Source organism: Haemaphysalis longicornis, unplaced genomic scaffold (assembly GCF_048455015.1).
Source record: "Haemaphysalis longicornis isolate Haplotype H1 unplaced genomic scaffold, Haemaphysalis longicornis Haplotype H1 scaffold_12, whole genome shotgun sequence".
Lineage (NCBI taxonomy): Eukaryota > Metazoa > Arthropoda > Arachnida > Ixodida > Ixodidae > Haemaphysalis > Haemaphysalis longicornis.
Window position 1 is genome coordinate 96,409,706 of NW_027526225.1, and position 12,521 is coordinate 96,422,226.

A 12,521-nucleotide genomic window follows, 5' to 3' on the forward strand; every position below is an offset into this window, starting at 1 on the left:
AGTTGTTAAAGTGAACTTGTCTGTTACCTGCCCTGTATTAATTTTTCACACAGTGAAATTTTCAATAACGAAGCCTTTTCAACTCGCCCAGGTATTCTTGATTCTCTGCAAGACCGAGCATTGAAGTTTATTGCATTTGTTTGGAGAATGGGGACTATTTTCTTACCCACAGCTATTATTGAGCAAGGTTTATTTTTGGTGAACTTTAACAGAAACAGTTTTATTTGTTTGTGTTGAACGTTTCCCAGTGAAGTTGGCTTCATTTGCCACTGCACCACGGGCTGTATGCAGCGAAAAGTTGCATGTTGCAAACCACTTGCTTTGTCATGCATTTAATTTCGGCTACAAGAAGGTTGCTGAATAACCTCGGGAGAGCACAGCGGTTTGAGATAAGTGGCGATGCAGTGGAAGTGGTAGGCGAATATATCTGCTTAGGCCAAATAGTGACCCTGGATCCCAACTATGAGGCAGATATAATTAGAAGTATAAGAATGGGGTGAAGTGCATTCGGCAGGCATTCTCAGATAATGAGTGGCAGCCTAAAAATTTTCTGCGAAGAGGAAAGTGTATGACAGCTGCATCTTACCGGTACTCAACTACGGGGCACTTGGAAGCTCACTAAAATGCTTTAATTTTTATTGAGGACGACTCAGCGAACGTTGGAACGGAAGATGAGAGGTGTAAGGGTAAGGGACAAGAAGAGAGCGGAGTGGGTCAGGAAACAAATGCGTGTTAAGGACATATTAGTAGCAATTAAGAAGAAATGGATGTGGGCAGGGCATGTAATGCAAAGGCGATATAACCGATGGTCATTAAGGGTAACAGAGTGGATTCCTAGAGAAGGCAAGAATGGCAGCGGGCGGCAGAAAGTTAGGTGGGCAGGTGAGATCAAGAAGTTCACAGGGTTAAATTGGTCACAGTTAGCACAGGACTGGGATAATTGGAGAACTATGGGAGAGGCCTTTGCTCTTCAGTGAGCGTAGATAGGCTGATGACGACGAGAAGGTTGTATGAGGCTAGACATCTGTTGCTCTATAAGATGCAATCGCAAGGCAAGCGCGTCCTTTCCTTTTTTTGTTCTTTGTCGTCATCCTGATTACGGAGGTCCAGTGCTAGAAGAAGTTCATGACCTCTACTGAACCCTGCAGCCAGTTGCCAGTTCTGCTTCAAAGGCCTCAGGTGTAATGGGATAGAGTGACATCTTTGAACTTCGGTCGCAGGTGCTTCTCTGGCTGAGTGTTTTGCCATGGGTCCGGACCTGGACTCAGAGGCGGGTGCGGGTTCCCAACGAGCTGTAGATGCTACACCACCGCCACCCGTGACCTCATCCGGGCCTCCAAATCCGTGTGACGATGTCACTATAGTGACTCCACCGCCCAGAAAAGTGCTTGTGGTGGACCTTACTGGCTCAGGTGGTGACACCTTCACTGAGGTATACGACACGAAAATAATGGTGAGTTTTGCAAGAATCATCCAATTTGTTTTCCACCCTTGAGGCCAGCAGGTGTTGCAATGAACTAACTGGCCCCGTGTGCACTCCTTAAAAACAGCCGCGTAGACGAAATACAAGTTTGTTTTATTCCAAAAGTGCCCCCAGCGCTTGTCTGCTACAAAATAATGCTTTATTCACTGAGAAATTTTATTCACTTTATTCACACTGAGAAAGTCATAATTTTGATGGTCCTGCTGAATCGTGTGTTTTGTGTGTGTATCTCCGATGGCATATCCAGGGCAAGTACTGAAGCGAATGTTAGCAGGGGACTAGGGCTGCAGAAAACAGCGGAATGGCTTTTTTTTCTGTCAGTCCCACTAGATAGCGCCGCCATACCGCTCGGGACTGCTGCTCATCCTTGCTTCATTTTTTGACCAGATTTGTGCTAATGTTCGTTACAGTTGATAGTACTTGTTTTGTTAAGCACTGGGTATGTTCGACAAACAGTCACAGAAGACAATGTCACTTATGTCATTTGTACAGGTAAGATCAACACGCCAGACGGCTGTGCAGTTATAACCGGAATAGTTCATGCAGCACGCACTGGTGCTTCTATGTTTACATGTGCGTTCGCAACTTTCATTGTTTACCCCACCATTCTTACTGCTATAAAAAGAATGTGCACTAAAGTGAAGCAAAAACAGCTCATTCTGCAAGCTTATAATAAGCCCTGCCTAACTTGCATCTGCTTTTGGTGGCTGCAGCCAATCGCGCAGCTATCTTAAAGGGGCACTAAAGGGTGGAAACAAGTTGGCCTATGTCGATAAATTGTGGTGCTGAGGATCTAAATACACCACTCGCCCAACTAGCAGCTGTTTAATGAGGCAGAAATTCCAGAAACGTGGAAACAGGGGACGACATCCCGTACGCTTTTGGGTGCTATGGTTTGTGATGTTACAAAAGAGGTGAACGGCGAGAGCTCATTGGAGAAGCATCTATAAACCTCCGCGGTGGCTCAGTGGTTATGGTGTTGTGCTGCTGAGCCGAAGTACACGGGTTCGATTCCCAGTGGTGGCGGCTGCTTTTCTGATGGAGGCGAAAAGCAAAAACGCCCGGGTGTACGAGATTTCGGCGCTGTTAGATCCCCAGGGGGTCAAAATTATTCCGGAGTCCTCTACTACGGCGTGCCTCATTACCTGTGTAGTGTCGGCGCGTTAAACCTCATAATCAGGTGCGCTCTCACTTCGATTTGAGGAGATGCATCTATACGCCGAGAGATCGACATGTAGGCGGCGACAATGTCGCGCTGCTAGTCTGGATGCTCCGCTGAGCGGCCCGTAAGAATGCACACTGTGGGCGCACTTTGTGCCTTTCTTGCACCGTATGTGTGCACGAAAGACACAAACAAGAGTGGTACGCTGTAGTTCGGATCCCCAACTTTCAATGTATAGCATGGAAGCGGCAATAAGTTTTCATTACTACGCCAAAATAGCGGCGACCCATCGGGAACCTCAGAACGGCCGCAGTAATGACAATGAACTTGTACGCTGTGGCTCGTAGCAAGCTCGATATTTCCAGACTATGGCTTTGAGCCTTCAATAAAATCATAAATAGAAACAAATCTGGAAGCCTCGATCTCCGGAATTCAGTTTACAACAGCAGGTTCAATCGCTCTGCATTCTTGCATTTCACATTCTTGCATTTGTGGGATACCCAGAAATGGTAACACCACTTAACTGCCCCGACATCTTTTCTAAGAGCTTACAATATTTTTTGTGTGTTCAAAGGGTAACACAAAAAATTACTGAATTCCAACCAGCGCAGAGATACAAATGCTACCGTTCTAACAGGTCTTTTGTGTGCAGCTTTAGTTAAATGAAATTTTAATGCCTCTGAAGGCAGGTTTGATGAATAACGGTGTCGCATTGCTCTTTTAAGGCTTTGATCGCAAGTGAACTTGTGAATTAAATTTCTAACGCACGCAGTACAATCAACATCACCTGTTTAGCTATACTTGCAAAGTGACAAGCAGTTTTACAGTGTGCACCAAGCTTCTGGGGCCTCACAGTGAGCACAGATTTTCTTTTACGGCTGCACTGTTGACCATTTGTGTTCCTTTTAAAATCTAGCAGGTGCCTAGAACAGGGAGATGTGTTTGCATTCTTGCATAATGTCACTTACGAACCATAAAGATGGCGAATGAAGTTGCCCTGTTGCGGATGTGTAAAACTTTCCCTTTTATTTCTCGTTACAAAACAGCGCAACGGGTTCCCGGTAACTACTTTGTGTGGTAAACTGAACCTCGCTTTTCTCTTGGCATTTAATTATTGAGGATTGGCTAAAAAAGGCACGATAAAAGTTTTCTGTGCATTTCATTTTTTTTTTCTTATTTTTTTTTTTTTTGGGGGGGGGGGGGGGTTCTGCCAGTGTTCCAAGCCCGGCGAGAAGAGAACGCATTTAACGCAAAAAGCCAAATGTTGGTTATCAGTATTACTTGCAATTGAAAGTACACTCAGCGTTGTGTTTAGTAGTGATGAAAAAGCAGTACTTCAACGAGTAGACGCTGATATGTTCAAAACTGATTAACCACCCTTTTGGCCCGAGATTGCCCAGGAATTGTGGCTCGCCTTTTTCAGAATTGTATTGAAACTAGCATTGTGGGAAAAATAAAAAACCCAGCGAGTCATGGCACACACCCTCCACACATGTGGGCAACAACGTGCATTATATTACGCGCTTTTTCCTCTTTCTTTTAACTTAGGCCCACCTTAAGAGGTTAAGACGTGACCATATTAGGCATTTAATTATGCTGAGTGAAACACATTTCTGGACAAGCTGATTCATGTTGGGATTGGAAAATGGGATATATGAAAATGACACACTAAATGCCACATGACAGGCGCAAACTCACAACTGCTTCATTTTACCGACAAATCCCCCCGAAATACTCTTGTGCATCCACAGAAACGTGTTTTAAATACCGCATTTTCCGGCGTATAGGTCGCAGATTTTTTCTGAAATTTTCGTAGGTGCGTCTTATCCATCGGTGCGACGTATGTATAGAATACATTTGGTACGTGGCGGCCGTGCATAGTCTGTGCTCGAAAAGGTGCCTGTGTGCTGCGTGATGTCAGTGCACGGTCTAAATGAATGAATTATTTGTTAGCGAGTCGGAGGAAGAAGGCTTCAATGGCTTTGCCTAAACGCCGTCTGGAAGTACATGCCATTTGTGTGTATCAATAAACTATTTTTGAGACGTTAGTTCTGTCTAGACTTTTGACGGTAGATGAACGTGTCTGGCACTGCTTACCGGGGAAGGAAGGAAGGAAGGATAATACAGTGCATGAAAGGCAGGGAGGTTAACCAGGCGACAGTCCGGTTGGCTACCCTACACATGGGAAGTGGGGAAGGAGGGATTGAAAGAGAAAGAAGGAGTATTGAAAAGACAGGAATAGAGCTTGAGAACCAGGAAAAGAAAAATTAAAGATAACTACAAAAACAAAACAATAGGCGCTAATAAAGCTTAAACTGAAACGGTAAACTAACCAAATAACAAATGAACAATGGTGCACAGTGTCTCTACAATCGTTCAGACAGGCATGTGTCCTTTAAGAACCGAAGTAGTGCTTTTGTGGCCTTTTCGGACTGTGATGGGCTACGTCTGTGACACAGAACAGTTTGCGCAGTTATTGGCTGGTTGTCGAGTTTCCGGAAAGCGGTTGACAGGTGGATGCGTTCAGAGGCGGTGGCCGCCACAACCATGTACTTTCGCCGCACTTTCTAACGAACTGATCTTCTATGAGCTTACTTGATTAAGTGACTTTTGTACACCGGTGAGTCTTATACACCCACCGGTGCGACTTATATACATTTTTTATTTAAAAAACTGCCGTTTTGAGGGGGGTGCGACTTATACAAAAGTGCGACTTATATACCGGAAAATACGGTAATACGTAAAATTAGCAACACAGCATAAGCAATGCCTGTCCGAAAATGGTACTTATTTTCGAAAAGGTACGGGACGAATTCGATCACACAGGCACTTGCGGGTGTAAAATACGTCCCCGGTAATGTACTGGTGATAGCGCAAGGGTTTTGTGCAGTGTTATTGTTTTTGTTTGTTTCTTCTTTCTATAAGAACACAGTGAAATTTTACAAGGGTGTGGCAAATGCACGGGTACGCACAGGTCTTGCAGCTTCTAACCGGTTTCGTGTATTAAACTTTCATCTTTTAAATAATCACCACGCCACCTTCAAAGAGCACCCTTTGACGTTCCAGAAACGGCAGACAACAGCACTCATCAATAAGAAAAGTGCAATGTGTCGAAACATTGTTTATAACACGTCTCACGCGTTTCAGCATGGCGACGATTGAAGCAGCGCATTAACCCGCAATGGCTGCTGATTATTGAGTCTCTAGAGGAAATGTGCAAGCAGAGGTAACTATGTCATTGCTTACTGCCAAGCAAGTAGACATATTGGTTGTTTTATCGCGTGCAGCACAAGTCTTGCTCCGCGCGCAATGTGAACGAGCAGACGACGCGAGAGCGCCATCCATACTAGGAGCAGTTCGTCCCGCCGCCGCCAGAAGCCGACTATGTTCGATCTCAGGGCGAATATGTAGATGTTTTCCTGAAATACACACTTCTAAAGTGGGTTGAGCACATGAAGTAAACATAAATCAGAGCTTTTCATGGCCTAATCGTGTCTATAAAACATGGACTACAGCGTTTATACACTGCGAGGCAGGCCCTTGCTTCCCTTATTATTCAGTCAGACATCATGGTTTCAGTTTCGTTTTTGAAAAGCAGTGGTGCGCAGTTAGCGAAGTCCTATGACGGTGAGTGCCATGACGGTGACGGTGCCATAGGACGGTGAGTCCTATGACGGTGACGGCACCTATGACGGTGAGTGCCGGAGCTTCTGCAAGCAACATACCCGCAAGAAGCTGCTAAAGTCCTTTCAGTAGAATTGCAAAAGGAACAAGATGCACTGCAGGCATTTAAGTGAGCCGCCTGACCTTCCAATCTTCCGTTCTCCACGTGCCGAGGAGGGCAATGGTCTAATTAGTGTCGCATCATGGCGGCGATGGGAGCAGTCATATAGTAGTTGATTTTTACCCAACCGGCCAAACTGCTTCCGCTCACTGACTAGCCAGAGTCAGTATTAATAAATAACAATGACTATGGCTAGTCAGTGAGCGGAAGTGGTTCGACCGGTTGGGTAAAATAAACTATGACTGCTCCCATCGCCGCCATGATGTGACACTAATTAGACCATTGCCCGGAGGAGGAGGAAGAGGAGGAGTAACACTTTATTGAAATGCTGCTACCGGTAAAGCGTGCCTAGTTCGAACAAAATTGTCCACAAAGGGAACTTACTGCCAGTGGTTAGCTGACTTATCCGCTCTTTCGCCTCGAGCCGCCGTTGATAATCCGTAAAGCATGTGTCACCCTGCCCTTGTTATGTTTTAGCCTTGGGGAACGCGGGCAGCGACTGCTGACACGGCTGTCGTGAAGAGTGCTTATTTCGCGCTCGGCTTGCGCCGCACGAGAGAAGGTAATATGAGATGGCTGGGATCGCCCGGCGAGGTGAAGGCGCTGTCCTGAACGGTGCCGGGCACCTTGTTGCTTCAAAAGTGGCTTAGCCGCAGCCCTCCATGCTTGCAGCTGGCTCGATGAGGTTAGGGACGCCGGAGTAAGCGGGCACACCGGCCGCTCGAGTATCTGAACGCGTTTTTCTTTCCATTGGTGAAAAATCATAAAGGTCCAGGCCAGCCTCCTTGGCCAGAGAACTGTTGCCGCAGTTGACCATGGCCTGGAGACATAAAAGCTACCCATGCCAGCATTTGTGCTCTAGACCGCACTGGGGCTTCGCTCCTATTTTGCGACGCAATGACTACGTCACGAAAAAATGAAAGGGGAGCGGGTGAGAGAAACGCCAGCTTTGTCTGCTTATTTCTCAGCTAATAACACATCGCTGCTCATTGCACGAAAGCTGAGAGAGCTACGAAACGTATGATCTTTCAGTTAAAACGAAATTTCATTCATCTTTTAGTGTCTCCTTAATACATTGCGGGAAATGAGCTAGTCGGTCGCATGGCTATCCTCTTTTTGGTAATAATGTAGCCTATTTGACTGAAGTTTGCGTTAAACGTTGTGTCGGTGTTATTCTAACGAGGCAATTTTTCGAATGAACCAAACTTCAATTGGTCTGCATGGCCCCTTTACATTTGGCCACAGAACACACAGGCAATGACACTGGGTCAGCAGATTAGCCAAGAGTGCCGTGCAGTGTGCAGGCTAACTATATGGCCACGTGCTTCATTTCAGCATGTCAGCTCATGTGATTTCAGTGTATTGAGTTCTGAAGTTGACAAATTGAGGTAGTGTGCGTATTGATGCAGTAAAGGCAAGATGATGTACCGTATTTTCCGGTCTATAAGTCGCACTCTTGTATAGGTAGCACACTCCTCAAAACGTCAGTTTTTCCGGGGAAAAAAAACGTATATAAGTTGCATCGGTGTATAAGACACACCGGCGTACGAAATGCACTTGTTTATGAGGTAAACTCATAGAGGATCAGTCCGTTAGAAAGTGCGGTGAAAGTGCATGGTTGCGGCAGCCGCCGCCTCTGAACGCATCCCCCGGTAAGCAGCGCTAGACACCTGCATCTACCGTCCAAACTCTAGGCAGAACTAACTTCTCAAAACTGGTTTACTGATACGCACAGATGGCATGTACTCACAGACGGCGTTTAGGCAAAACCATCGAAGCCTTGTTCCTCCGACTCACCAACAAATCATTCATTTAGACCACAGAGCTGTGTCTCTTAACGTGCGCCGACATCGTGCAGCACACAGGCACCTTTTCAAGCGCGGACCAGGCGCAGCCGCCACCCACTGGATTTATTCCATACATAAGTCGCACTGGTGGATAACCCGCACCAACAAAAATTTCAGAAAAAACCGTGACTTATACACAGGAAAATGTGGTATTAGAACTTCGTGCTCACGCTTTCAAGCAGGTACACGTATTGCTCCTCTTTTGTGTGCATCAGTCGAAGCATCAATCTCACGTGTGTTTGAACCAGAGGAGCGGATTGGGTGACATAGTCCAATAAATTTCGGATTGCATTGGTCCAGGAAAATACCAATCCTGTTTGCTATCACTGTTTACGCTAGCATCGTCAAATGTTTCTAAGCTCAAGTAACTAAACCCTTTCAGAGGAGTGGATTGTGTAGTTGCGTTTATTTCGGCCACCAAGTCATTGGTGACAACAGCACAGCCCTGACCAAGCGACCTGGAGTTTGTTAAACTTCGCTCCACCAAAAGCCATGCTCTTCGAGCTGTAGAAGCAAGTGCCAGCTCTGTGTGATTTCCTTGTGTGCTTGCTTAAACAAGAGGGACCTAGCTCTTAATACAGCTTCTTTTAATTTTTAAGCAAACTCTGTGAAACTTGTCAATCTTCCTTTTTTTTCCCCATTGACTTCAAATATGGCATTATTTTTTGGGTCAGTCAGTCAGTTGCCAAGATATTTAGAGATAATTAGTCATTTTGGAGGAACAATAGACAAAACAGTGTTAGCCGTAAGACTTTAATCTTTATACTTCACAATACTGTGAACCCTGGTGAACGCAAAAAGAGAACCGGTTTTTTGATTCACCGCTTGGAACTAATTTTATAGCCCATCTTGGGTGGCACCAGTGGCAAGGAACCATTTTGAGTGCCCATTTCAAACGCCAATGTTTAATGAGCTGTAAAATTTGTTCCAAGCGGTGTACCAAAAACCGATTCTCTTTTTGTGTTCACCAGGGCTGATAGTATTGGAAAATATAAAGGTTAGTTTTATGACTAGCACTATTTTGTCCATTGTTCCTCCAGAAATGGCTAATTATCTCTATTATCTTGGGAACTAACTGACTGACTCAAAAAATAATGGCATATTTGCAATCACTGGAAAAAAAGCACCAAGACTGGCAAGTTTCACAGAGTTTACTTCAAAATTAAAATAAGCTGTTTTAAGAGCTGTTTTAATAGTGTGTATGGACAGGTTTAAAGATATTTTTTTCTTTACTGTTCATTAGCTTGCCAGGATCAGTGTACCGATATCAACATTTGGGTTTATTGGCAGACAACTTGTGGCATCAGTCCAAATTTTTGTGGAATTTGTTGTCAGAATGGCCCATTTACTGTTTCCTGCCAACGTATGCAAACTTGTTCGCACCTAGTGCTGTCTGTGAAACGAGTGAATTTATGGTGCAGGGCTCAAGGAGGAAAAAGAGAAAGTCCCCATGTTCCGGAGAGGAAGTGGGAGCGCAGAAACCAGTGCAGTTCCGTGCTCCGAAGCAAGAACGTTTGGAACCGGAAGAGAGCAGGGGCCAGGGCGGCAGTCCAAGTGTTTCACACCTGACGAGGCCGAACGACGTGGTCATCAAAAAGGAAATGCTCGAAGAGTCCAGGGCTGTGCACAATGCAGAAGTGGATGGAACATCAGTGGACGCTGCACAGGTAAGTGTTGGCAGTCATTGATGTGGTTTGTTGGGGGCCATGATCGCGTACTGTGGCACCCAACTTCAGCTTTTCCCTGTGCCCGTTCAGGATCGTCATCATCCACTGGATCCCGTCACTAAGGAACTTGGCTAGAGAACTTTAAGTGCAGAACACGTTAGGGGCCTGCCTTGTCGTCGTAGCTCGCTCGCTGGACCCAAGTAGAGACACCCACATGGCATTCTGTTCCAGCAGCGCAACCCACAGGCTTCGAAAGCCAAGCGGTTTATAGAGTTATAAGCGTTCGAAACTCGTGGACCGCTGGCGCTTGTCATACATCTCCCCGTTGTTGAGCGCAAAGAAAACTGCAGGTACATTTGAGGCAAAATGTACGTAATTAACCGGCAGTGCCCGCCTTCATTTAGTTGGGAATGCTCGTTGGGTTAGTTTTTACAATAGTAAGCGAAAAAAAGTGGCCGTGCAACGCCGGCACGTGCGGGAGGAAAAGCAAGCACAAAAAATTGGCCGCATCTGCTCCTTTCGTTCTTAATGTCGTCAAAAGACGATAGTCTTTGTAGACATTTGGCAAGGAAATGCCCGCCTTTGCTTTCCCGCTCACCTCTCATGCTGTTCCTGTACCGTCACGCTCATCCCAAGGTAAACACACGAAAGGTTTGCGCAAGGAGATTTGAATTTACCGCGTTCCACTGCTACAGGCCGGGTTCCTCGATGCCAGCGCTGCAGTACGGCGGAGACGCGCGCGAATGGAGGCGGCCGACTAGGTGGTTTATAGAGCCGCGTGGCCGTGCTTCACGTGCGTTCCAAGCAGAACGCGGAACCTAGCTAGTGGAACCTTTCGTTGCTGTTGCCGCGTGATTTTTCATATGCCGCCAGGAGGCGGCGGTTTTCGGCAGTAGATGTAGAATATCATTTGCTATCGGAAAACCGAGCATCCATGAATTTTTAAATAAAGGAACTCTGTAAATATCCCTTGTGTACTAATTTCATGTCTTATATTTGCGTAATGTCTTGTTCTTGTTGAACAAAGTTGACAAGTATGAACGTATAAACCGGGCTTAGACGTTTACATGTGGCTGTGAGTATATAACACTGTTGCGCAATATCAATTTTACTTTGGCCGGGTGGCCGAATCGAGTCACAGACAGACATGCAGACAGACAGACCAAAATTTCTGGGTTTAAGTAGCCCAAGAAAGACTATCGTCTTTAAAAGAACGGAACTCCCGCTGGCGCAGTTTCAGGCAGGGGCCACGGGAGCACTGCGAAGTCGGGAAATTTGAATTGCATTGGGTGGTATACCCGGTTACAACTCAAGAACGGCACCACCTCATGTAGTGTATCACTCCGCCAAAGCGCCGTGGGCATTTTTTCACCACTTTCTTTTGGATTAAAAAAAATTCTTCATCTCTTTCTATGACCCACCACAATCTCCCCTTTGCTTTCCGAGGTTTTCTTGACTGCCAACCCTTATTTTCTGTCTTATTTCACGGAGCCCTTCATTTCCCATTTTCTGATTCGCTACATGCTTAGCGAGGGCCTCTGTTCTGGCAGTCTTGGTGCCAAAGGGAACTTAAGAGGGTTCAACGCTGGTCGACCACTGTCGACATGTCGTAGACACTCGAGTCACGGCCCGGGGGTTAAAAAGAATGCCCCCTTTACCCCGAGTAGTCCGAGTGGCGCTGGCTACCACCCCCAAGTGCAGGAAACAAAAATACCTTAACATAAATACCCGAGAAAGTGCTGGGGAAACAGCCCCGCCGGTAGCGTAGTGGTTATCGCACCAGACCGGTATTCTGGAGGTCGTGGGTTCGGATCCCACCCGGCGGGCATTTTTTCACCACTTTCTTATCGACTCAAAAAATTCTTCATCTCTTTCTTTGACCCACCACAACCTCCCCTTTGCTTTCCGAGGTTTTCTTGACTGCCAACCCTTATTTTCTATATATATATATATGGGTTTGGATCCCACCTGGCGGGCATTTTTTCTCCATTTTCTTATTTTCCAAATTCCTTATCTTGAGCTACTACATTCTCCCCTTTGCTTACCGAGGTCTTCTTGACTGCCAATTCTTATTTCTGTCTTATACAGGGTGTCCCAGCTATCATGCACCAGGATTTAAAAAAAGAATAAAGGCGTAACTCGAAGGAAACCAGGTGCATAATGTTTGCACTACTGTGAAGAAGCGGAAAGTATTTTTTTCTTTGATGAGACTTAATTAACTAATTGTAATTAATTATCTAACTTGAGAAATACTGTCCTAATCACTAAAGTGTCAATGAGGCACTTGTAGGTAACCACGAGGCGCATCTAACTGCGGTATTTTCAGCGATGAACTAATTGCGTACACATTTATTTTGACTGATAAAGGAAACCCGCGAAATCAGTCAGAATAAATCAGTCAGAATCAGTCAGAATAAATAAGTACGCAATTAGTTCGTCACTTAAAATACCGCAGTTAGATGCCCCTCGTGGTTACCTAGAAGTGCCTCATAGACACTTTAGTGATTGGGACAGTATTTCTCGAGTTAGATAATTAATTACAATTAATTAATTAAATCTCATTAACGAAAAAATTACT

At 45.5% G+C, this 12,521-nt stretch overlaps 1 protein-coding gene and 1 non-coding gene across 7 annotated transcripts in view; both read left to right on the forward strand.

The window, feature by feature from the left end:
- Positions 1-12,521, forward strand: part of LOC144163035 (uncharacterized) — a 265,629-nt gene that overhangs the window by 37,543 nt on the left and 215,565 nt on the right. For all 6 annotated transcript variants that reach the window (XM_077693815.1, XM_077693816.1, XM_077693818.1 and 3 more), the window contains exons 2-3: positions 1,221-1,453; positions 9,698-9,943. In XM_077693815.1, coding sequence (XP_077549941.1) covers positions 1,247-1,453; positions 9,698-9,943 — 453 coding nt within the window. In that variant the 5' untranslated portion in view covers positions 1,221-1,246. The remainder of the gene's footprint in view (positions 1-1,220; positions 1,454-9,697; positions 9,944-12,521) is intronic.
- Positions 11,697-11,769, forward strand: Trnat-ggu (transfer RNA threonine (anticodon GGU)). The gene has a single exon. It is a non-coding gene; the product is annotated as a tRNA-Thr (tRNA).